The 26,895-nt window shown below is 42.2% G+C and overlaps 1 protein-coding gene across 2 annotated transcripts in view; it reads right to left on the reverse strand.

Annotated features, from left to right (window-relative positions):
• The window catches only part of SIK3 (SIK family kinase 3), a 322,634-nt gene that overhangs the window by 14,999 nt on the left and 280,740 nt on the right, over window positions 1-26,895 (reverse strand). The window contains exons 7-20 of one of the 2 annotated variants that reach the window (XM_006890808.1): window positions 24,374-24,492; window positions 23,681-23,791; window positions 22,780-22,857; window positions 22,581-22,690; window positions 20,819-20,972; window positions 20,414-20,569; window positions 12,925-12,995; window positions 10,541-10,684; window positions 6,547-6,697; window positions 5,671-5,796; window positions 5,323-5,408; window positions 4,777-4,886; window positions 3,332-3,671; window positions 1,758-2,467 (exon numbers count right to left, since the gene is read on the reverse strand). In XM_006890808.1, the coding sequence (XP_006890870.1) occupies window positions 1,758-2,467; window positions 3,332-3,671; window positions 4,777-4,886; window positions 5,323-5,408; window positions 5,671-5,796; window positions 6,547-6,697; window positions 10,541-10,684; window positions 12,925-12,995; window positions 20,414-20,569; window positions 20,819-20,972; window positions 22,581-22,690; window positions 22,780-22,857; window positions 23,681-23,791; window positions 24,374-24,492 (2,466 nt within the window). Of the gene's footprint in view, window positions 1-1,757; window positions 2,468-3,331; window positions 3,672-4,776; window positions 4,887-5,322; window positions 5,409-5,670; window positions 5,797-6,546; window positions 6,698-10,540; window positions 10,685-12,924; window positions 12,996-20,413; window positions 20,570-20,818; window positions 20,973-22,580; window positions 22,691-22,779; window positions 22,858-23,287; window positions 23,429-23,680; window positions 23,792-24,373; window positions 24,493-26,895 lie in introns of both variants that reach the window. The other variant, XM_006890809.1, reaches the window with a different exon arrangement.

Raw genomic sequence — 26,895 nt, forward strand, 5'->3', positions numbered from 1 at the left:
ATCTGTTTTGGAGAGGCAAGGATGACGAAAGTTGGTCTCACATCCTTTGGGCATGATGTCAGAAGGGGCCAGACCTTAGAAAGACATTATGCTGCAAAAGGTGGAAGGTCAGAGAAAGAAAGGAAGACCCTCAACAAGATGGACTGAGACAGTGACAGTAACGATGGGCTTGAGCATATCAGAGAGCGTGAGGATGGCGCAGGAGAGGGTGAGGTTCAGATCTGTTGTTTATAGGGGTGCTATGGGTTGTTGCCCACCGGCTATCACCTAACAACAAGGTAAGCTACTCCACTGAAAGTTCTCAGCCACACAGAACTCTTCCCCACAGCATGCCTCATACCACTGTCCTGCCTCTGTACAGCTTTCCTAGCAACAGGGAGTTAAATCAGCTCAGCCTGTCAAATTCTTCTAAAGATTTTTTTTTAAAGATTTTTTATAGGAAGTTGAATTTGCCACAACTTCTGATTTTGGTTCTCTCTCAACATATAGAAGTTGATTCCCTCTTCTACCTGACAGGTGTATTGTGCCTTTTTGGGTTTTTTTTTTCCTCCCCAAGTCTAAGCATCCCTAGATCTCTTAGCCAAGCCACACATGGGAGGTTCTGAAACCTCACACCATCCTTATTCATTTAAGGGTGCTCTTGTTTGATGATGTCCATCTAGAAACATGAGCTGACTGGTGCAGATCTCCTAGGAACTGGGTGACATCTGTTCAAGGGCCCAAGATCTGATTGGCTAGTTTATGAAACCACAACTTCATCCCTATTGGTGTATATGCCTAAAATCACTGTCTTTTACAAATCAATTGCTTTACCAATGTCATCAATTCTGCTTCTTTGCTGCAGGATCTAACTCCCTTAGGAATTCAGCTTTGTACACTTGACATAAAGGCCAGGGTAGAGGAAGTTCCAAAAAATGACAGATGGAAAAAATGCTCAGGGTTTCAAATGGAAGAAATTTTCCAGGACTGTGTATTTTATGGATATATGAATTCTTTTTCTTCCCTTTGGATGGCGTCCAAGTGAAGAGTGGTAAGACAATGGAATAGATAACATTCTTGGCTTTGTTTAAAATGAATCTTATGATCCCAGTGGAACAACATTTCCTGAGTATAACTCACTGGTAATTGCAAACTTCTTCATGAGAATGTGCTCTTTCATCATAAAGCGATACAAAAATTACATGGGGCTTCTGAGGATGCTTTAATATTCAGTATTTAGCTCATTGACAGAATGACAAGAAAAACACCTCACATTTATATCATGCATTTCAGGTTATCAAGGGCATCTCCTCTTTCTCACACATATTATACACATGCACACACTACATACGTATTTTAATCCTCATAAATATTTTGCAAAGGGCCATTATTCTCTTGTTCCTTCCCCCTCCCCCCCCAGATAAGAATCAGATCATTTCAGTGACAGAAACAGATCAGAATTAAATGACATTGATTCTTGGCTGAACATTATAAATATGAAATCCTTTTTCCTGCCTTTATTCTATTGTAGACATTAAAGTCAGTTCTCTTAAAGAAAACCTTTGTTTAAAATTTCTTGAAATGCTAGATTCTTCAGCAATAATTTTCTATCACTATCTTTTTATTTTGAAACCAAACCCTAACCCATCAATCCTCCCTTCCTACATCTTCTCTCCTAAAGGGCCCTTCAGGTCGTCTCGGGAATTCCTCAAGAACACACTAGTTGAGTCAATGAACTGAGAAAGACAGGATCAGGACTTACCAGGAAGGATTCTTACCTCGGCTGGGAACCTTATTTCTATTGAACGCAGCAGTTGGCTGATGTTGGTATGAATGGAGTCCCAATTCCTGTGCATGGTTCACAGTTCCTAGCAAAGATTCAGGGTCCCCAGGTCCACTGGTACTCAAGAGCAGGGGGCTGTCGTGGCAACCTTTGGTCAATGTATTTGAACTCTTACGGTCTAAAAAGCCATCCTTGACCCCCTCACACGAGCAGTCCTCTTCCATGCTCTCTGAATGCATTAGTGCTGGTTGGTGAGCATACCCATGGGCTGGGGAGGATGAGGAAACCTGGGAGATACATTCTTGCGCCCTGATTTGTAGAAGGTGCTGGGGGCTGGGGTGGTGGTGGTGATATGAGTCAGCATTTTGATAGGCTAGAGCCTGGTGCTCTGTCAGACTCTGTCCCCCGAGGCTGGAAGCTAGACTCCCAGCATCCCCTTGGTTCATATGCCTGAACAATTCCTGATACTCTTGCTGCTGCTGCTGTTGCTGTTGTCGCTGCTGCTGCTGCTGCCTTTTAATAAGCTGTGCAAACTCCGCTGGGGGCAGCCGAATGTCCGAGTGGCCGGTGAGTGAGTGCCGGGGAGAGAGCAGTCCTTGGAGGATGTGGGGTACCTGCTGGTGTCTTGTATAGTCTGGTGGCGTCGGGGACAGAAGGGCCTGCTGTAGTGCTGATGTGGTATAGTGTGGTGGCGGCTGATGTGCACTGGGAGGGAAGGTGGGAAACTGGTCAAGTGGAGGGACTTTCAGGGCTTGAGTTGGAGGAAATCCCACTCCTGTTGAAGGACTGTAGCTGCTTGGGGAACCCCGGGACTGGTCCGAAAACAGATGGGGGTGTAAGTGCGCCTGGTCGTAGTTAGCAGGGGAGAATCGATTCACGTTCAAGCTGCAGACACAAAAAGGAGTGAGTATCAGGTGTCCAGATTCCCCCGGGAACAGCCACTACTCTTCTCTAGTAGGAGTTCCCTTCCCTAGTGGGGGCACCCTTTCCTGGTTGGGAGCACTGGGTGTTACAGAAAACTATAGTGCAAAACAGAGAAGTCAGAGATGTTATATCCCATCCATAAGTATCCTGCATTTCTCCCAGGCAGTAATTTCCATGGGACTTATGGTACTGAGTACACAACAGACCCAGCTCTAACCTGAAGGTAGCAACCTAGCCTGTTGCAAAACATTTGAGCAATTAAGAAGCACTAAAGACTTAGATGTGTAACATAGAGGGGGGAAAAATTTTTAAATAACAAAGGAAAATGGTATTTTTATAAACTTCTCTAATACTCCTTTAATAAATGGCTGATAAACGCTTTAATAAACTATTTTCTTCTTTGCAAATGAACAGTAAAGTACCTTTGGCATTTTCCTCTCCTGTCTCATAAGCATCTTAATTTGGGTTAAAATAAACAGGTTATAAGAGTATGCCAAACTCACTTCTCTGACTTTAGAAAGGCTAAAACAAGTCTGTGGCTTAACAGCATAGCCCAGCCAGACTGATTCTTTCTCTCCCCTCTCTCTGCCTGCTAAGGGGCTTCATCCTACCTGGATCACCCAGCTAGACGGCTCGTTGCCTTACCCGTGGGCCTCTGCACTGTCGGCACTCAGCTGCTTGGACAAAGGTCGGTGCCCATAGCTGAAGGTGGCCATCAGGTTGGTACGATGTTGCATCTGCATCTGACTGGCACTTGGGCTGATGGAAATGCCCCGCCCAGCTGAGCCTGCAGCTGTTCCTGGGATATTGCTGAGCATGTCAGCAGGCTCCTGCACTTGGATGGTCACTTGCTGTGACTGGGTGGGCTGCTGCATGCCCAAGCAGGTTAGTGCCACGTTGGGAGGAGGGGAACAGTTCTCAGGCTGCTGTTGGAAGATTGCACTGCGGGAGGGTAAGCCTTGATACTGGGAGGGAGACGCAGCACCTGGTGAGACAGGAACTGAAGAGTGACCAAATACCCCAGTCATCTGGAAGGAATGAGATACTCAAGTACCTCATCAAGTAAATGTTCTCAAGCCTGATGCTATCTCCAGCAGAATTTCTCAAATTTTAATGTGCATTAAGACTCACCTGGAGAACGAATTAAAATACAGATTCTTGGGCTCTATACATGGAATTCTAATTCAGTAGGTCTAGATGGGGCTCCAAAAATCCAATATACTACCTTAAACACTGCACCAAGGATTAGACTTTGAATCGCTCTAACCTAGGACAGTGCTTCTTATACTTCACTGTGCACAAAAATGGCCTGGCGTTTATTTACATATGGTAGATTCTCATTCAGCCAATCTAGAACAGGACCAGAGATTCTACTTTTCCTGCAGATGTTACTGGCGGGGGAACCCACTTTGAGTAGGAAGAGTCTAGAGGCCAATTCAGATTTTTCTTCCAATGATGTTTATGCAAACTAGCAAGAAGTCTTGACGGTATGGCAGTAGTTAGAGATTATCCATTTTTAGAATAAATAAATATTCAGAGTCTTCTCTCTGCAGATGCATGCTAATTAGTCTACGCTAACTACCACAATCTAAATGCCTACAAGAGAGGATCCCACATGCATGAAGGATAACTGAACTGAGGCATGACAGTGAGGAAGGTTCTAGTAGAATGTTTTATTTGGTGCTTGAGGGAGTTTTAGTAAAATAGTAAGAATAGTTAACTTCATTGAAGACTGTTTCACACCACAGGCTGTTCTAAGTGCCTTAGATATATATTTTATTAATGAAATACTGTTATCATTGTCCGTTTATATTTGAAAAAACAGAAGTTTTAATTTTTTTTAGTTTAAGTAAATGACCCCAGTTCTCACAGCAAAGCTGTTGGTGGAACTAGGATTCAAATTAATTCACTGTAGCCTTAGAACCTCCACTTTCAAAAGAATGTGATTCTGCCTTTGAGACCAGTGGTTTCTGAAGCTCAAGACTGTCATTGATTCTGCCTTTGAAAGCAGTGGTTGCTAAAGGTCAAGACTACAACTGTAATTTTTCACGTGTGCCATATAATGGTTCTGTCGAAAGCTGTCCACTCACCGTGAGGCTGGATCATGGTACTGGTCATGGGTGGGGGACTGTTACTGGGTTGCCTGAAGAGATGGTTGTTGGAGTTGTTAGGGGGTGGGCTCGAAGGCTGGATCCTTAACCTTGAAAACAAATCAGATAAAGAAAGAAGCCTCCTGAGATGTCAGTACAATCTTGAAATCTGTTTTAGCCATATGTAAAAACCAAATTTATTTTTTCCTTTTCATAAGCCTCCAAACTAGAAAAACATGCATAAACCATCTACCACAATCTCCTTAAAGCTGACTGTGATTCATCAGGCGTCTCAGACAAAGAGGCAGAGTTCACAGTGGACTTGTGTTTGGCCCCCAATATTAGATATAAGATTATAAGGCTAAGAAATTAAGTGGCATAAGATGTCAAAATTTCAGCAAGGCTTCTGAAATTTAAATGGTGTCTCTTCTTTATAACATGATTCTTCCAAAATGACTGTTAAAGTCCTATCTCTCCTATGACTCAAGTCAAGGACACCATGCCATAGAGACAACTGCTTAGGGATGAAACCCAGTGATTTGTTACCTCTGGAGCTGATGAGTAAGGAGGGCTGGCTGATTTTCACATGCTGCCTGAAGAGGTGGAGAAGGTTGAGGAGGACATATAGATTCCTAAAATGTGGGAAAAGGAAAAAAAAATACTTGTGATATTGAAAGTTGATTGTAGTTATTCTCAGGAAAGGATGAAACAGAACTATGTGACTGAAAAATAGCCTTTTGCTGTTCATCAAAAGGTTTGATTATCTTTCCTCAAACATGTCAACCATAAACATAGCTTCACTTTGCCCTGAGAGATCTCCTCCAAAATTCACAGGTAAATCAGCCTGAGTGCAAACTCCAAACAAGTTGGAGAAAGCAAAGAGTGAGGGCCTACTTGAATTTGCTGCTGGAGAATTTGGTGATGCTGCTCCTGCTGGTATAACATATGTTGCTGCTGAGTCTTCTCCAGGGTTCTTTCATCAATCTGCCCCCCGTACATCTTCTGCAGCTGCTCACATTCCTGAAGGGAAAGCAGTTAATACAGATGGGATGCAGCCAGTCCTACCCCATGTAGGGACCTCAGCAGATGCCTCTCTGTCCCACGGTGTCATTGGCAGTAAGAGTCACAAAAGAAGAACAGTGTTCTTTAGAAGCAATTAACCTAGTTACATAGGTATTCTGTGTATAAAACAGATTTGTACTCTGTTCTCTATGAATGCATGGGAAATATCAAGGATGTAGACAAGTGAAAGTGTCCAGTGTGGAATCTGTGTTAAATGCACATGTCACTTGTCTAGGTCATCAGGAAGACACTAAAAGAAACCAGCCCATTTAGAAGCCTGAGAGTATCTGTCTATCCTTCCTCCCTCTGGGGACTTCATGCCATCCCAGGTGGAGTGTGTGTGCTCCGGGTGGTCACAATGAAGAGCAGGTTCCACCAAGGCCCCACTGCTCCTAAGTCATCAAGGAATGCCAAGGTGGCTTAGGAGTACTCTCCTTGGTGCTTCCCATTGAAATTCAAGCCCAGGAATTCCTCTCCAGGAGAAAAAAAAATTACTTCCTTCATAGGGAAAACAAGTTTGATCCTGAGGAGAGCTGTACATGTCAAGTAAGGAAAGATCATTAGAAAGCTAGTTTTTTAAAAATTTATAAAGTTGCACTGTTGCTGACACAAAGAAGGCAGACTGTTTAATACCTCAGGCTTCCTTCCTGCAATACTGGTCTCTAGCACCCATGCTTCCTCATAGATGCCTGCCATCTCTTCCATTACCTGCTGCAACTGTTTGATGCTGCTGTTGTTGCCCATTTTTTCCAAGTGAGCTTTGAAGGCCTGGATGCTTGCAGCCCCATCTGAGAACCGGCGCACAGGGGAGAAACGCTCCGTAGGGAGGTGCAGGGTATTGGAGTCCTTGTAGGTAGAGCTGAATACATGGGAAGAGAAGGTTAGGGTCTAGGACTCAGGGGCTTTGATCAAGTCACAGAGGGACTGCTGTTCCAGATGCACACAAAGACGGCTGGCTGCACGTGCATCCCTGCGTATCACGCCACTTCCACAGGGCAGCTGTCTCCCTACTCTGCTTCCTTTCAGAGAGCTTCAGATGCACTTCTTCTGTTGACACTTACCTTTAGTTAGCTTGGTTCCAAGACCACTGAGCTCATAGGACTGAATATGTCAAGTTCTTACAGTATTCTAGACCACAGAGACAAAAGCATCTCGGTTTCTCCGGGGCCAGACTATATAGGAGGGCTTTCCTTTACAATCACGTCTCTATCTACCCACTGCTGTCGATTTAGTTCTGACCCACAGTGATGCTCCATTGATTTGCTGACTCTCTACCCCTCTATGGAAGGCGCCTGCTCTTCTTTCTCCCTCAGAGCAGTTTGTAGATTTGAACTACCAAAAGGTTAGCAGTTTGACAGGTTATGCACTAAGCCACCAGGATTCCTTTGTCTTTTTCTAGTGTGTTACTGAACTAAAACCCACTGTTGAACCCAAAGTCCTCAGCAGTCTCTGGTCTCTGTAGGACCAGAAGGAAATGATAGTGAGCTCTGTGGTCAAAGGTCAGGCTGGGAACCCACAGTTTCTGTCCTGAAAGAGGGGGTGGGGAGGGTAACATGAACACATGATACCGAGGTTGCAGACAGCACATTTTAAGGAATTTGGGCCTCAAGAACCTGCATGTACCTGATAAATTTCAATGAGGTTATGTACTGTGAAAATTAATTTCTCAGGTTAGCAGCATTCTCCCAATAAACTAATTAAAGAGGGATCGTGTGGTTAACCTTTAAAAAACATCTACTTCTCAATCAGAACACAGCCAGTGTTCTATAGAAAGAAAGAACACGGTATTGATAGGGAATCCCTAAGACAGCATCGGGTTAGAAGGTAACACCTACACTTGTGACCTAATCAGAAAGAGATGTTTCTGAATGGAGGTAAGCAGATAAAAGACTGCCAAGGCAGCATTCCACCCGCTGAGGGAAAGGGTCAAGGGTTCATGTCCTGGGCAGAGAGTACAGAAAAGTGTGCTATGTGCCATCTTGCTAGTTACTTATTTTGGACAAAAGCAAAATAATACCTAAAAAATGACTCAACAGCACATAACAACAACAACAAGAAGCAGGTTAAGAAGGGAGTTTAAATCCAAGGAGGGACTAGGAGGTGCTGGATGGCTGTGCAGAAGTGTGAAGAGAGCTCGGGCAGCCAGGGATCCCTCTCCCTTGCTTTTCTAATGGGATTTCGGGTTAGACTCTACAAAACAGTGACAAAACTGTGGTAAGGAGATGGCACATACACGTACTGTATCAGTAACAGAAAAGACAAGTGATGTTTTGGAGATATAATACAGAAACAGTGACTCTGAAAGCTTCTTTCCGTAGTATACACTCACTGATGTGTTTCTGTTTCTACTTCAGAATTTTTGTTGTTGTTAAAAGTAAGCAAATTCGATTAAAGCTTGATTTCTACAATTTCAATATTTTCTTATAATGGGCACATTTCTGATTCATTCACAGAAAACTTTATCCTTGCAGAACTCAATATAACCTGCATAGAAACCATGCTCTCCTGTCAAAGAAATCATCCCAGGTTCACCTATGATGTTTTCCTGATGTTTTCAGCTCAAGTTGTGAACAAACTCAGAGCCCCGGTCAGTCCAACACAGCAGCTTCAGAGCAACAGTTCTGATGTAAGTGGTCAGTTTGGAGGTATTGGTAATATCATCTGTGTTGTGTTTTTATCAGCAATCATATTCAACCTCAGAACAGCTTCCTATTAAGTTGATCTTCCTGCTCTACTCTTCAAACAGGGTCTGGTAACCCAACCATTATAACACTCATCTTGTGTTAGTGAGAAATCTATAATATTTTAAAAGAATTTTTAAAAATATTTAAATCACACATTTTTAGGATTGGAAAATTTGATCAGACCCCTTCTTCTGTTTCCAGGTTGGACTCCATCTATTATATCCCAGAAGAAAAAACCAAAAATAATACATATTCAGTTTTATGGCCTTGGAAAGTTTTTTGTTTTCTCCCTTTGAAGATCAACCTTAATTTTTCCCACTGCTGTATTTTTGGTAACTTCCATATCAAGACGTATTAAATGTCCCCATCTTATATAATCTGCCCATAAGACATTCTATATTTCTTTCATTGGAATGGCTACAAGAAACTCTTGAAATACTCTACACCAAGAATATTTGCATTAGAACCAATAGCAGTTGTAACTGCACACCTGGCAAGCCCTTGTAGGCAGTGTGGGAACTACTGAAATGGAATGGTCTTTCTTTAGTAATAAATGTAAACAGGATACAGGGTCTGCAGTAAAGGCTGATTGTGGAGCTGTGCTAATCTTTATGCTTTCTTAAACAAGACCCTCCTAAGGAATACTTAGAATGAAATGAGGCTATCTAATAAACTCTGACAAGGGCTGAACAGGAAAATTGAGAGAAGGAAAGATGAATTAAGAGTCTATTTGGTAACAGAATACATCTCAGAGCTATTGAGAAATCATGGGAAATTTATGGGGGTCAGGGGAGGAAATCAGTTTTTCAAGAAATCATTTAAAGTATCTTGGATGTGAATTAATAATGTAGACCCTGAGTGAAATTCACCAGAAAAAAAAAGTGGTTTTCTGGCCATAAGAGTTTTATTTGCTTCTAACAGCCCATTTTTACTAAGTTTACTAAGTTATTCAAAAGCTTATCTTTCTTTTCCAGAGTTCCAGCGTGGCACTAATTATGTCCTGGCCCGCTCAGAGTTCATCTGTCTCTGAAGATTACAATGATGCTCAATGGGTAACCCAGCTACAATAAAAACAGTGTGCCAAACTTATTAGTGTGAGCTAACTGTGAGATCTAATAAAAACATACTTATGAACTTAATTTCCATGGAAGTTTATTGCTTTCTAACCTTTCTAAGTAACACTGCTTTTCACTCCCCAAAGAGACTGAAAAGAGAAAAAACGAAAACCAGAAACCACAACCAAAACCCAAAACCAAAAAAACACAAGCTCTAGTAAAATTGGTGGTGGCTTTTAAAGTGTGTCCAGTTAGTTTGGGGATGACTTCAGGATGGACATAGCTAAGATTTTTAGCCGTCAAGGTACTCAGGAAGAGAATCATCTCAATCCAGTGAAGTGCTATGGCCCCAGTTCCGGCCATACGTGGATTCTATTCTGTGATGTGTTCTTGGTCAGGAAGTTTAAACTTGTTTTCCTGTCTTCAAGAGAACGAGTTATAAACCTAACAGACTAGCAACAAGATTTTGGTATTAGAATGTTGGAAGACTGACTTCTTAAGCACAAAACTCAAGATGATGCAGCACCTCTGCCCTACTACTCATCAGAGGATGATGGATCTTCCTCACAATCCAAGATCACTGTTCAATGATAATATGACATGAAATGTACAATTTTTTAGAAGGCTGAATTTCCTGATATAACTACTGATCTTCCCATTTCAAGGCTTACTAAGAACTTCACTCCTGTCAAATTTCACTTCCCTTATGAGTCAACATCTAGAATCATGGCAATCAAATGTGGACAATAAATGATTTACAAGATAATGGAAGAGATGAACGTCATAGTGCTCCAGGGCCCAGTAAAAACCTTTGCCCTGTGCATTGCTTGGTGCAAGGAGCTGCACAGATGACAGCTGACTTCTATTCAAAGCCTTGATGTCAGTCACCATCACTGCAAGACTAGTCAAGAAGGGTGCCTGTCCAGTGAGCCTGCGGGGACTCAAGCTCATGTGGCTACTCACCGGTGTTGATCAGGCACGAGGTGAGGGGGCCAGAGCCGGGAACGGAAAGGCTGTTGTCCTAGCTGCCGCTGTAGGTCCGCTGGGATCTCAGCTGTAGGGTTGGTCATGGCCAGTGTATGCCTTTTGGACCTATTTGCCAAGTACCTGCAACAAGCAGGAGCACATTTCATAGTAAAAAAGACAGACAGGAATATTCCTCAGCAAGAAGCATTCGAAGTTCATCCAAAGCACTTGGGATGAACTCGTGCCAGAGCTTTAAAAAGGGCTCAAAGGCAAGCAGATCCCTGACTGGATGGACGCGAAACATGCCGGACCGGCCAACAAAAGCTGGCTTCACACTGAGGTGGCTGAATTCTGAACCCAAGAGCAGCTATAGAAGAGAAGAGAGAAAGCAGTTCAAGCTCACGAAGATAAGAGGATCAAATTTCTCTTCTTCAATTCACTTACACAAAGAATTTTCCAGCTTGTTAATTTTATTGCTCTGTCCCTCCAAATTTCTAAAACACAAAGTAGTTCTCCAAGTCAGGAAATGAACCCTAAAGAATTGTTCCTAGACGTGAGCTAAGGTAGATAAATCAGAAAGATTCCATACATGTCTCTTGATGCCACAGGCTCAGGCTTTTTGAGACTTTTCCTCACGGCCGATCACAGAAAACGGATCACTCCATTTGGGCAGAACAAGTTCCAAAATCATGACCTCTCTCCTGCCCCATGACTGTGACTCAATCATCAGAGAAGGAAAAAAAAGGATACTGTCCCCAGGGAACCAACATTCACACTGGATGAAGAAATAAAACCAGTTTAAAATACTTTTCTAGTATTTTAATACTTTAAGACAAGAAAATAGAAGAGCTTCAAAAGCTGAAGAGGTCCCCGAGGTGATGAATTTTATTTTGAAGATCTTTCAGATCCACCACCTTGTCAATGCCATTAATAATCTGATAGTCACCCTCTGTCTCACTAATGAATTCCCCTACCACTGTTACTGTTCTAGGGCACAAATAAAAGAAGTATTACTCATTCTTATTACATCAATACCAACGGGCATGTCAGCCTGTACATGTTGATCTAAAGAAGGAAGAAGTGGAAGACGAACAAGGCAAAGAAGGTTTAAAAAAAAAAAGGCCTGTCTGTTTAAGATAAAAAGGCAGTAAGTTTCCTAATTTCTCATTTCCTTTATGTTTATGATGCCAGCAGGACCTATTTGCAATCTTATGTCATCTTTTGTCAATGAACTTAAGCATCAAGAGAGAAAAAAAAGCACAGTTTTCATCAGACTGGCTCCACGGTAACAGGAGCATCAGTGTTCTCTTTCCTTGAGGGTGGGAGGGGGTGGCAGCTTCCCTTTAAACAGCAGCTCTAAGACAGAGCCCAGGGAGGATAGGACGGGCCACATGCTTGGGCTCTCAGAAAATGGTCTTATTTCACTTTTTACTACCTTTCCTATTTAAACTAAAAACACTTAGCAGACTATAATTAATGGTATAAAACACTTGTCAAAGAATAAACCATTAATGCCTTAATAACCATTTGATAAAGACACCCAAAGTTTTCCCAAGAAAACTTCTCAAGAGCCCATGAAAATAATTTTATTTCAACTTCCTTCAAGGGGGGAAAAAAAACACCATATAATTTTGAAGAACACCTGTATTCCTGGAAAAATTACATGCTGGGTTCTGGTCAAACCCCCTCCCCACAAAAAAGAAATAACAACTCGCAGAGGGGGCATGCTTAGAGCAGAGGACCACAGCTAAGGGGACTGAGGTACAGCATGCCCAATGACACTGCCAATTCCTGTGCATTAGGCATCTCTCAGCAAGGTTCTGCACACAATTGATATTTTGCATCTGTCCCTGGACCAAATCCGATATTTTTTTTCAATATATCTTTGTTGGTACGAGGGGGGTGGAAGAAGCACAGAAGCACACAGCAAACAGTACAAGAGTATTCATTCTCCTGGGAAGGAAGAGTCCATGCCAGAGGTCCATGGCCAGACTGGCTAGGATCACTGTCATTTCAAATCTCCAATTCCTTTTCAGTAACCAGTTCTTGGCAGGTAGGAGCAGGCTTTGTGCCTGGCGAATGCTATCAGAGTTGCAATCTGAAGGCGGGGACAGGGAAGGAAGGAGGGAGGAGAGAGCAAGTTCTTATGGTTATTGCTGTCACTGAGGGGGGCTTCCAATGGCGCTTACAGAAATGACATTTTCTGGGTAGTCTTCTGTGTACTTCCATGTGGGGAGAACATGCCATCTGGCTTGAGCAAAGAGACCACACAAATGTTGAAGCTGCATTGTGCCACCTCCTTGGGCAGAGGTGACTGTTCGCTGGTTGCAGGGGGAGCCTGCCCAAGGACGCTCTGCAAGCACTGCCAGATGTCACATTACCTCTGCACAGCTTCCTGATCTGGCTCCCCATCCGAGCTCTCCTCATCCACAGGGGTAACGGCTGGCACTGCCTGAGAGAGACAGGAAGGAAAAGCTCAAGGTGGAGGCTTAATCTGTAATGTCTCCTATTTTAGAAGCTAGACCTAGGTCAGAGTTTTGGTTAACCTTCTTACTTGGAAAAATTTTCTAGAACTTTTGGGCCACACAGAACTTGCAAATCTCTATTTTCCCATTTTGACACCAAGCTCAGATGATATTCATAGGGAAATTTCCTCTTAGACACCTTATGCCTACTGTATTCCAAGATTAAGTATGAACGTGCAGATGTAGTTTTGCCTTCATTTTTATTGTCAAGTGCAGGATAGAGATAAGTAAGCAATTAGAAAATAGCATCACAAAATCCCCTAACAAGGCCTTGGGAATTTAGGAAGGCACCCTGGAGCACGGAGCATCTGGCTTGAGATTAGAAAGATGAACAGGAAGCAGCTAAGCAAACAGAGAAAAGGAGTCAGTGTTCTAGGCCAAGAGAAAGGAAGATGGTTGAGGACAGGAAATACATAGTAGGAGAGAGTTCACCTGAGTCTCTCAGAACGGAGCTGTGTCATATTAATGATATTTGCAGAGTTTACATGTCTTAATTCTAGAAAAGTATAATGATGTTTTAGAAAGATATTTATATATACAGAGCTTTGTAAGACAGATAGATAAAAGTATTTCAAATGATCCTTAAAGTAGATGTTAATATGTATCATATTTACATAATTACAATTCAAGTTTTAAATAGTTGTTCTGAACAAAAACTCGTGACAGGAGAACTGTCCTACTGTTTGCATTACAGTGATCACTCCCCTCCACACGTGGCCTGGAATGCTGTGCGTCCTTGGCAGCTACGCACAGTCTGTGGCTCATAGGATTGCACTTCAGTATAATCCATTCATCAAGAATTACAGAAAAACATTTTATGATTCACTTTTTATTGTGATTTGGGTGGAAGTTTACAAAGTAATTTTTTTAATGCAACCATTTATTCACATTTTACGCATACCACTAACTTCAATATCCACAATGTAATCACACTTTCCCCAACCCCTCTTCATGTCCATTAATCTTTAAGTTCTGTGCCTTTTTGTGCCTTCTGGGTTTTAGCCTTGGGAAAATGCTGCTCTCCTGACCCTATGTGGCTGGTCGGTCTAAAAAGTGAGTGCCTTTTGGGTACCATTTGTCACTGTACAGGCCTGGCTATTGTGGGGATGAAAGCTGAGCCATGGGGACGAGTTTTGTTCCAGGTCCTCGAGAGGACTAAGGTGCACAGTCTTAGGGATCCCACTCAGCTCTCTCCACCAGCCTGGGCATTGTGAGGGTTTTTATGTGACAATTTCTGTCTCAGGTCTTCTACTGTGGTTCCTTTGACAGTGGTCAGCAGGGGTAGCTGGGCACCATCTAGTTCTTGTCTCAGGGTGTGGAAGTTGAGGTTCGTGTGATATATTAGCCCTTTGGACTAATTGTTTAGTACATCTCTGCTTTGCTGTCCTCTTCTTTGCTTTGGATAGGCAGAGACCAACAGCTGCCCCTTAGATGGGTGCTTACAAGCTTTGACGTCCCTAGTTGCTCCTTGCTAAAATAGAATGCAGAAAAGTGTCTTTGTGGGCTGTTCAATGGCAATGACTTTGGCATCCCCCAAAAACCATGGTCTTAAAACCCCAAAACTAGCAACTCTTTCCCTAAGGGTGCATGCTTAATGATTTAAGTTTACAAAGCATTTCTCTCTGTTGGCTCTGCTATACATACCTGGATGAATAGAGAAATCTATTGGCCAAACCTCTGTATGGTCATGAGTACAGTCCTTTTCTCCTACCCATATCTCTTTGACTTGCCTGTCCACCTACATATCTGCTGGTGACTGTACTTCTTGTGCACATATCTGTTTTCCCTTTCTTTAGTGGTATTGTGTGGATTGTCCCTTTTTTGCATAATGCTGTCCTAGAAGAGCATTTTTAAAAGGTGATCACTATAAAATAAAGGAAAATAAGAAAAAAATTGGGATACCTTTGTTTGAATGTAGCTAACGTTTCCAGATCTTTCCCTACCATGCTATAAAAGCAGAGTAAATAGGGTTAGGCAAAAGTGGTTACAACATATTGAGGCCAGAGCGGAGTACTATGGCCAGTTATAAAGGGCCTTGAATACCACACTAAGAAGTTTATTTTGAGGGAGGGCAGTGGTGAATCACTGAAGGCTTTTAACCAGGAACACGACATTGTAAGGTTTATTTTAGAAAGCTGGCACACTTTAGTTGCAATGGAATGTGAAAAAGCTTGGCAGTGGGAAATCAGAAAACTGGAAGCAAAAGTGCCAGTTAGGAAGTCGCTATGATAACTCAGACAAAGGATGACAGCAGCCTGAGATGTGGAAAGGCCAATGTGAAGGACTAAGTAAAACATGAATTCAAGGTGTCAAATAACTGATTTGCAGTGGGAAGAAGGAAGAATGAGGATTAAAATGAAACCCAAACCCATTATACTAGCTTGTATAACCAATAAAATGACAGTGTTAGCAGGTGGTGTGGTGGGGGCATGCAGGTTTCACGTAATCATGGTAAGTTTGTTTGCTGAATGACAATTGTCATAGTAATATGCTAACTAACTACATCTGCCCAGTAGGCAGTTATGAAATATGATGTGTGGCACTCAACAAAAGCATTCTGCAGTCGACAATCAGGCGCTAACCAGAATCATGGTCATCCAAAAACACTATGTAAAGAGACATGGAAAGAAACCTCAAGATAAAACTCTGGGTTTTTCCAACCTGAAAAAACAAACAAAGAGTGAGCCTGCAAGGGAGAGGGGCATGATATTTTTAATGATGTCACAGAAGCTGGAGGAAGAAAATATTTCAAGGAGAAAGATGGTCAACAGTTGCTAACAGAATTGGAAAGTTCAAAATGATAGATGTAAAATGTTCATAGAGTTTATCAACAAGAGTTTGTAGAGATCTTGGAGAAACAGTTACAGGGGATAAAGCCATCCCACCTCCCCACAAATCTGCTCCTGATCCTTCCTAACTTATATTGATCTTGCTCTTCCCTGAAAGCCTCCGCCACTTAACAGACTGTGTCACCCACCTCAGTGTCTTGCCATATATGGTCTTTTATTATTATTAAAATACTTCACACTTGTCTTTGCATGTTACAAGCTCTGTAAGACCAAGGAATAATATATAACTATTAGTATATATGATGATGATTATTATGATGATTATACTGGCATATATAATTAATAGAGTATTAATTTTTTTCCTTAGGAGCAGTGTTATTGAAGGGGTGGCCCATGGAATGCTGGAAGAAAATTCATCAAATCCATGGGAACCAAAATTTGACCTTACGTCTATCCCACTCGAATTTCAAAACCATCTCAGGAACAGGTTTGAGGCTTTGAAGCACCAATGAGCACAGTCCAAATGAGCTGTGGGAGGATATCAAGAATATCGTCCATGTAGAATGCAAAAATACATTACAAAGGCTGAAGAGGAAGAAAAGACCAAAGTGGATGTCAGACGAGACTCTGAATATTGCATTAGAGTGCCGAGAAGCCAAAGCTAAAGGAAAGAATCAAGAAATTAAAGAGCTCAACAGAAAATTTCAAAGGGCAGCTCAGGACAACAAAGCAAGATACTATAATGAAATGTGCAAAGAGCTGAAGTCAGAAAATCAAAAGGGCCAAACTCGCTCATTGTTTCTTAAGCTGAAGGAGTAGAAAACAAATTCAAGCCACGGTGGCAATACTTAAGGATTCCTTGGGTAGAGTGTTAAATGAGCCAAGAAGCATTGAAAAAAGATGGAAGAAGTATACAAAGTCACTGTACCAGAAGGAATTGGTTGACACAGAAGAATGTCATCAAACAATGTATGAGCAAGAGCCTATGGTGATGAAGGAAGTTCAAGTTGCTCTGAAAGAAGTGGCAAAAAACAAGGCTCCAGGAGTTGATGGCATACCAATTGACATATTTCAACAAACAGATGCTGCCCTGGATGTGCTCACTAAGTTGTGCCAAGAAATCTGGAAGACAGCCAGCTGGCCAACTAACTGGAAAAGATCGATATTTGTTCCCATTCCAAAAAACGGTGACCTGACAAAGGGCAGAAATTATTGAACAATATCATTACTATCACATGCAAGCAAGATTCTGCTGAAAATGATCCAAAAACGACTGGAGCAACATGTCAACAGAGAACTGCCAGATGTGCAGGCTGGGTTTAGAAGAGATCATGGTACTAGGGATATGATAGCTAATGTTAGATGGATCTTGGCAGAAAGCAGAGAATACCAGAGGAACATCTATCTGTGCTTCATTGACTATGCAAAGGCTTTTGACTGTGTGGATCACAACAATCTGTGGCTGACTCAGAAGAATGGGAATCCCAGACACTTGATTGTGCACTTGGACCAAGAGGCAGTCATCAGAACAGAGCAAGGAGACACTGCATGGTTCAAAATTGGGAAAGGGGTCTGCCAGGGATGTATTCTGTCTCCATACCTTTTCAATCTGCAGAACAGATAATCTGAGACACTGGGCTGTACGAGGAGGAATGTGGCATCAGGATTGGAGGAAGATTCATCAACAACCTGCGTTATGCAGATGACACAACCCTGCTTATTGAAACTGAGGAGGACCTGAAACGCTTGCTGCAGAGAGTTAAGGACTGCAGCCTTCAATATGGACTGAAGCTCAACAACATCAAGACAACAAAGTTTCTCACCACTGGGCCAATTGGCAGCATCAGTATGTTGGGTGAAGAGATTGAGATAGTTAACAACTTGAATTTGCTTGGCTCCAAAATCAACACTTTGGTAATGGCAGCCAGGAAATCAAGAGATGAATTGCATTGGGAAAATCAGATGTCAGGGACCTCTCTAGAGTACTGAAGAGTAACGATGTCAGTATGGAGACTAAGGTGCGCCTGATCCAGACTATGGTCTTTGCAGTGCGTGCTATGCATCCAAGAGCTAGACAGTGAATAGGGATGATAGAAAGAGAATTGATGCCTTTGAGCTGTGGTGCTGGAGAAGAGTGATGAATATATCATGAACTGCTAGGAGAACAACTAGTTTTGTCCTAGAGAGGGTGAAGCCGGGCTGTTCCTTGGAGTCAAGGATTCTGAGGTTTCGGCTGACATACTTTGTACTTGTTGCAAGGAGGGACCAGTCCTTGGAGAGGAACATCAGGTTTGGGAGAGTGGAGACAGCGCAGGAGAAGACGACCCTCGATGAGATCGATCGATTCAGTGATTGGGGTAGTGGGAGTAGGTGTGTCAGAGACAATGAGGTTAGCACAGGATAGAGCAGGGTTGAGGGCTCTTGTACATAGGATTGCTATGAGTCGCAAGCGACTGGACAGCACATAACAACAATAACAATCTGTGACAGGTAAGTAAATAAATCAAGCATAAGCTTTTATAACAACTTAGCATAGCAGTTTGTCTGTTAAAGAGTTGGCTTTATTTTTTTTAAAATTATCATTTTTCTAATAATTCACTCTTACTGTATATTTCATAAAAAGTATTAACCTATGATGAACTGAAGGGAAAAACAAAAATAAATAAATCTGGTCCCTTACCCTAGAAAGTATGAAAGTCACTGGCCTAAAACAATGAAGTTATGGATAGAATTAGTTCTCAATGGTATAGCACCGTGGGAGTGAATGAGTGAATGAATGAATGAAGTTATCTCTGATTGGAACAGAGAGAACTAAAAAGAGGAAGATGATCAATATACAAATTTTTTAAAAAAGATAAGACTGATTAGGGAAGAGCTTGTGGAAGTCAAATAATCAAATGATTCAAGGTTGTAGTGAAAACAAGATAAAGTTGCTGAGAAGGTTAACTGTAGACACCAATCTAAAGAGAAGATGCATACACAGAGAAGGGTTCTAGTCAACTGCATTCTAGTGAGAAAAACTTATCTGTGAGAAAACCTTGGATTAGGCTACTATTATCCTGCCTAAAAGCTAACAGGAGTGTGGATGTACTTAACTAAGGGGGCACAAACTATTCTGTAACCAATCCCACTGCAGAAGGTGGGTTCTGAGTAGAAGATATTTGGAAAAGTAAGGGAGTTAGCCACAGGTTACAGAGAATTCTACTAGCTGGAAGAAACGAGGAATATATTGAGCATCTTAAATCTAGAGAAGTCCAGGCTGGGTTTAGAAGGGATTGTGGTACTAGGGATATTGTAGCTGATGTTAGATGGATCTTAGCTGAAAGCAGAGAATACCAGAAGAATGTCTATCGGTGTTTCATTGACTATGCAAAGGCATTTGACTGTGTGGATCATAACAAACTGTGGCTGACTCTGAGAAGAATGGGAATCCCAGAACATTTAATTGTGCGAATGCGAAACCTATACTTGGACCAGGAGGCAGTCGTCAGAACAGAGCAAGGGAACACTGCATGGTTCAAAACTGGGAAGGGTGTACGCCAGGGATGTGTCCTATCTCCATACCTTTTCAACCTATATGCAGAATGGATTATCTTGGAGGCTGGGCTCTATGAGGAGAAATGTGGGGTCAAGACTGGTGGACGATTTATCAACAATCTGCGTTATGCAGATGACACAACCCTGCTTGCTGAAACTGAAGAGGACCTGAAGCACCTGCTACAGAGGGTCAAGGACTGCAGCCTCCAATATGGATTGAGACTCAATGTCAAGAAGACAAAGATTCCCACCACTGGACCAATTGGCAGCACCAGGATGGATGGTGAAGAGATTGAGATTGTTCACAGCTTTAGTTTGCTTGGCTCCACAGTCAACACTCTTGGCACCAGTAGCCAGGAAATTAAAAGACATATTGCCATGGGAAAGTCTGCTTTTAGGGACCTCTCCAAAGTACTGAAGAGCAATGGTGTCTCTCTGGAGACTAAGGTGCATTTGATACAGGCCATGGTCTTCACAATCACTTGTTATGGCATCAGAGAGTTGGACAATGACCAAGGAGGATAGAAGGAGAATTGATGCCTTTGAACTGTGGTGCTGGAGAAGAGTATTGAGAATACCATGGATTGCTAGGAAAACAAACAGAGTTGTCCTGAAGAGGGTTAAACCGGGTGGCTCCTTGGAGGCAAGAATTCTGAGGCTCTGTCTAACATACTTTGGACATGTTGTGAGGAGAGACCGGTCCTTGGAGAAGGACATAATGCTTGGGAGGGTGGAGGGACAGCGCAGGAGGGGAATGCCCTCTATGAGGTGGATTGATTCAGTGACTGGGATAATCAGGCTGGGAGTGTCAGAGACAGTGTGATTGGCACAGGACCGAGCAGAGTTTAGGGCTGTTGTACATAGGGTCGCTATGAGTCCCAAGTGACTTGACAGCACATAACAACAACAACCACCACCACCACCACCACCACCACATTGAAGTCTTATCTTATCAAAAAGCCTTATCTCATAAAAAAGATAAGAAGGGAAAGTAAGTTGGGCTCCATGCTACTACTCACTGGAGTCATGGTGACAAGTGGGGAGGGTCCCCGTGGGCGTTTCAGTAGCTGCTGTGCATGCAGTTGGATGTTGGCTCCTCCATCAGATGCCCTCCGGCCAAGGGGGCCCATTCCATTTAGCAGCTGTAGGGTGGGTGGCTGTAATAAGGACTGTTCCTGCCAGGAGTGGAGTGGAAAGGATAATTAATAAACTAAGGGAAGAACAGCTGGACTCTAATCTATGGAAGTTCAGGATTCTTTGATTGCGATCCAGACTCGAAAAATCTCCCCCCTTTCATCCAACCTGCTTTACAAGATAACTCTTTCCTTTCTATAAGGAAACTCTTAAATCCCGGGGAAGGTCCCCAACACCTCTCAAAGAAAACGCATTTTTTCTGGAAAATGCCCTCTCCCACATCAAGGTACCTTGTACTCCAGCTGCCCAGCTGGCTGCAGATTTTGCATGGGCAACAGATTGTGCATGAAGTTCATGTTAGGAGCCACCTGCAGGAACGGAGCCTGTGGGTTGACTCCAGGAAATCCAGGTAGGAGTTTCTGTAAATCTTCCATAACTTCCGTGCTGACAAAAAAGAGGATGAAAGAGTTAACATTATTACTCAAAGGTGCTTATGTATCAACATTTATGGTACTACTAAGTTCAGTATAATTTCTTTATTTATTTTAAGCTTTCCTCCTAAATTTGTGCTTTTCTCTATGCTCCCAAGGTGAAGAGGTGGTGGTGGTTTTTATTATCAAGTCAGAAATCACTCACAGCTGACCCTCCAGCAGGTCTTCAGAAGCTGTAAGTCACATGTAAGGAGATCAGCCATTTCTCTCAAAGAGCAACTCGTGAATTTGAACTGCATGCCCTTGGGTGGGCAGAGCAGCTCCTTAGCACTAGGTCACCAGAGCTCCCAGAGTGAAGTAGAATAAGATATGTGGATTTTTCTTCTCTGTCACTTTACTCTTTGGGACAGTTCTTCACAACCTCTCATGTAAAACCAAGAGCCAAGAGGAACTACTCGCAACAGTCCAGTTCAGGTTTTCAAAGACTGAAAGTAAACAATTAGTTTCTAAAGGACCCAGACTCTCTGCTAAAACAATGGCCACCTGAGGTATCAACTGATTCATGAGAGAATTTGTCTTTTCATTGTTGATAGGACAGCTAAGTGCTGTATGTGCATGGTGTTCTGCTACAATAGTGAACAGAGCTGCTCACAGAAAAGAACACAGGTTGCCATCCTTTTGCAGGATACAGTTTTTGAGGCTAGAATGTTCCCCTATTGCCCGTTACATCATAGGCTGAGAACCAGAAACATAAAGCAAGAGAAGCAGTCTTGGAAATCTAATCCAAGAAAACAGAACATTTATCTGCGCCCAGCTGAACTTTTAAGAGAACCTTCTTTTCCTTACGCAGTAAAGGAAATATCCATAAAAGAGGTAAGAGCATTATCATAATTTCTATTACAGAATGAATATGGAGAGACCTGACCTTCAGGACAGCCAAGGATGGAACCACTGATTATTCTCCATACACAATGGCATCAGAGAACATCCTGGGGAACCTTTTTAGTTTTAGGCATTTTGGAACTCTGGTACCTGGCCAATGTATTTTTGGACTTTGGGTCACTTTGTTATCTGTCTACCTACATAATTGGTACATAATTTGCCCTCACCTACTTATATTAGTCCTGCATAGAACACTCTAAAGCAAACATTAAAAGGCAGGGGGCTCTAAAAGCTGTCAAAATCAGATAAATTTCAAGGGGAACTTTTATGTGACTTCGATCACAGGATCGAAATCTCTGTGGGCAAAGATGTTATTCTGCTTTTCATATAATATTTAATTAATTGGCATGGTGGGAGAGGATTATAATTCTTCAGTCAAATCAAGTCTGATTTACCTCTCAAACTCATTGTTGCTGAGTTGGAATCCTACTTGTGAAGGATTTCTGAGGTTACAAAATGTATGAAAGAGGCTACTTAGCTTTCTCGTGCAGAGCCACAGGTGGATTTGAACCACTTTTGGGTTAGCAGGGCCACTGCTTGGCCACTGGACTCGATGTCCTCTGGCGGGGGGAGGGGGGAATATACCATGAAATAGGAAAAACATTCCATGGTGGAAACTAGAAGTCAGGTGTAAACTCCATGCCCTGCGGTCAGTCAGAATTGCTGGCCGGGTACTTACCGTGGGTCGGCCACCCCCACAGTGTGCCTCCTCATTGACAGATAGCGCACTAATGCTTCAGGGGAAGGTTCTTCACCTTCATCACTGTCTAAGTTTACGGTGCCATCCGCCTGAAGAGGAGAACACAACAATTAGGAAGATGGAAAGATATGGAAAAGAAAGGGGTTTCAGGTGACAGTCACTAGAGGGGGCCACTTGCCTCTATAATTTGGTTCTCTGGATTGATCAGCTGCACCTGGGGAACGTTGATGTTCACGGTGGTCCCTGTCTGCTCCGCCTGGAAAGCAGCACATATAGAGACACACATACCTTAAGCACTAGAAGGAAATAATGACAGGCTTTTGAGTATTCTTGATTGCTAAAGTCTCCTTTTCTACCCCTTATTTTTTTACCTCTTCCCTTAGATGCTATCATCATGAAATATTCTTTAGAGAGGACAGTTTCTTCCTCTCTAAAGATCTGATTTGCTCTTAAAACAGAATGTGAATATTGCTACCCATCCCATGTATTGCAATATCCTTCCATCCTCTCCTTCAACAAAAGGTTTGGATCTTTGTTTCACCTCTGATTAAAGAAGAGATGACAGAGGGCAAGGACAGAGGAAAGGCACGGTAGGCAGCCCCCTTTTTTAAAGGCTGGCGAGCAACGGCTAACCCTTCACCCTCATGTTACTAGCCCTAAATCAGATCACTGGAGTTATCGCCCACCTGGATATTGACTGGTGTTTGAAAGGCCATGGCTCGGGGCATGCTAGGTGCTCCAACACGCAACGTTTTATGTCTCTTATGTCGATCACACAGCAGGCTGTAGATTGCACTATAGTGATCGTAGGCATCTGATCTTAATGACTACCAAGAAAGAAGGGAAAGGAGTAAAAACCCCTGTAAAATGGCATGTCGTTGACCAAACCCTTTCAATATAGTAACCCTAGAACACCAAAACCCTATCCTTCTTTTCCATGACCCAGGGAGGGGCAGAGAAAGAAGAAAAAGAAGAGAACAAAAATAACCAAGTTCCCAAAAAGGAAAGAATGAATGGAAAAGGCAGGATAGAAGGAGGAATGCTATACTTCACTCTGTTGTCTATGCCTTTAGAGATACCTGCAGTGTCCGCTCTTTGTCCAGCCCCATGTCCTCCATGGCCAGGAGGACCTCTTCATTCAGTGGGGCTGACAGCCTTTCTTCCTTTAATTGCTGGCATTCAGCTATTAACTGTGAATGATAAAAAGAAGCCATCAAATTTCCAATGAATTATGTCAATATGGCGTATCATCATGCAGAGGCAACAGTCACGCTGCTTATGCTTGGTACATATTATTTCACACCTGCTTGGGTTTTGGGATGTGTTTGTGTGTTTTTCCCCCTCAGGCAATACTTGAACACAAGAGTCTAGGGTATTTGGTTATGAACAGATAATGTCTTTGTTTCCTGAGCTATGTGGGGGACGTGGGATGATCATAACTATTTAAGCAAAGGTATGGCACAGGAGACACTAACTGAGCACAACAGAAGGAAAGGGAAATGAAATACTCCCAGTAACTGAGCTGCAGAATTGCAGGCTCTACTGTATCAAAAGCCAGAAGTGATTATAGTTTGGGGACAAATGGTAGAGAACCTATACTTCTCTATTCCTCTTTTACCTGGTTTTCAATTTCTCCTTGCATGCTTCACACTCTCCTTCATAATCACCCATTAGTTTGCTTCCAGTGCCCACCACTGCACATCACAGCAGCCCTATCTAACATCACAGCAGCTCTTAACACAGCTCATGGAGGCACATGGGGCCCAGCTCACCCTGTCAAAGTTGGGGTCGGCATCCCCAAGCTTCATCCACTTGTGTTTGCAGATCTGCTCCATGGAGAGGCGCTTATTCGGGTCTAACACCAGCATGTGGCGGATCAAGTGCTCACATTCTGCAATAGACAGAGAGCTTGCCTTCAATCCTTGGGGAGGAGAGGCACCAACAAGCTGAGAGACTATGTGGCAGTGGATATTCAAGTTCCTTGTTAGTAGTATTGCCTCTCTTGCTCCTCATTTTGTCTCTATCGCCCTGGGATCCATGGTCTTTGCAATTATTTGCTATGCATCAGAGAGCTGGATGATAACTAAGGATGACAGAAGTAGAATTGATGCCTTCAAATTGTGGTGCTGGAGAAGTCTTGAACATACATGGACTGCTAAGAAAACAAATTAGGTCTGTCTTGGAGAGGGGGAAATGTACTTTCTCCTTAGAGGCTATGATTTTGAAACACTCTCTCACATACTTTGGGCGCATGGCCAGGAGAGACCGGTTCTTGGAGAAGGACAGTATACTTGGAAGGGCAGAGAGACAGCGAAGGAAAGGAAGACCCTGGATGAGATGAACTGATACAGTGACTGGAGCAATGGGGGTTGGAGTGTCAGAATTAGTGAGACTGGCTCAGGACAGGGCAGGCTTCACAGCTGCTGTACATAGGGTTGTAGGCAACTCAACACCAACAGCAACCACAAACTTCATGGTAGCAGACTGTGTTCTAGGTAAAGTAAATAGTGGATTCAAAACATGCTTTTGGGACTGGAACACAACTTCTTAACACTATGCCACCAGAGCTCCCTACTACCTAAGAGGTGTACATAGTACATTTCACTGTCTCATTTTCTTATCACTGTGAAATAATCTTATTTACTTGTTTATTGTCTCGCTTCTCACAATGAAAGGCTCATCACCACCTCCACACCCCCCCGTCCCCGTATTCTATACCAAATATCCAATACAAACAAACAAATAAAATGGTTATTGTTTCAAAAATAAATGGAATAAGCTTCCACTCAATGTATTCATATATTCACATCTGTTAAACACCTAACCAGAAACGATTTGTGGAAATATTTCTAAAATATGTAATATCCTAGAAGAGACAAATTTTACAAGAAAGAGGTCTTAAAATTTTTTTCTTCTGTTTTGTTACAACTGTCCTGAAACAATGACTGAAATAGTCACTGATGATAATAACAATAAATTAGTGTTAATGTTAAAAGACTCTCTATGTTAGACATTGCTTTCACTAACTTCATTTAATCTTCATTCTTAGATTATCTTAGCTTGGGCTTATCTCAGCCAATTTATAAATGAAGACACCAAAATTTTATAAAGTAACATAAACTTATTAAAGCTAATAAGTGGTACAAATGGCACTTCAGTGGTCTTCAACTCCTCCTGTCAACCCTGTTATACATAGATAGAAATTCTTTTTTTATCTAATTCCAGAGTAAATGAAACTCTGCAATTCTCAAAATTTCTATACCCCTTAGAAATACCATTCTATATTACTGTCTTGAAAGGACAACTAAGAGTAATTAAGGTTAATTCCTCTAAAGTGTCTGTTTATCTAAACTTTAAAAAGAAAGACAACAAAATAAAGTTCCTGTATAAAAATGATTATATAACAGGCATTAAACTTTTATCCTTTTAGTTAATAGTATATCCAAATAGAGTGTGCATTCTGAAGACTAGTTATTAAGCCATGTCTGTTGAATTTATTTTAAATTAGAGACCCTACAGAACAGAGGAGAACGGCCCTAGGGCTTTCCCAGGCTGTAAATGTTTATAAAACCAGACTGCCACCATCCAGGAACAACCATCCAGGAAGTGGCTGGTGAGTTCACATCATTGGTTTTCTGATAATCAGTTGAGCATTAAATACAGCACCACCAAGGCTTCTTAATGTACTTCCTACATCCCTATAAGTGGGGGCTCTGGTGGCATTGTTTTGTTTATTGTGTACTACTGAGTTACAACTGACTCAATGATATAAAACAACATCATCCCTTTTTATGAAAAGAGTAAACAATATTTATAACATTAAGTTTTATTAAAACTGTTTCTAGGGTACCAAAGCTAGATTCCACAACTGTAGCATCTCTATAGGTTATAAATATCATTAACAAACTATTTCAGTTTGCATTTACTTGAGAGGAAAATTTGTTTTTAATTTAGAAAGTTGCTAAAAGCTAAGGAATCTTGTTTTATGAAGAAGGCATGGGCCTGCTTCAAAAATTGGTGGTGAATTTGTCTAAGAACTGCCATATGAAGATCTTCTCTCACTACCCTAAAGGGCCCCTTTGGCAATAGGAAACACATAGACTACTATGGAGATTGATTTTGGAATTTAGATGCACTGTTATCAATTGTGCTTAGCCGTACAGATCTTCACCCTGAAACCTACAGCGTCCCTTTTCAGCAGGAAGTAGCTAAGAGAATACGCCGTCCCCTTTTCCTTATGAATCAAGGTGAAGTCTCTCTCAGGGAGGAGTGATAGGGAATGACAAAGGACACA

This window comes from Elephantulus edwardii, unplaced genomic scaffold, assembly GCF_000299155.1.
Source record: "Elephantulus edwardii isolate Elephantulus edwardi_28Jun2011 unplaced genomic scaffold, EleEdw1.0 scaffold00093, whole genome shotgun sequence".
NCBI classification, from domain to species: Eukaryota; Metazoa; Chordata; class Mammalia; order Macroscelidea; family Macroscelididae; genus Elephantulus; species Elephantulus edwardii.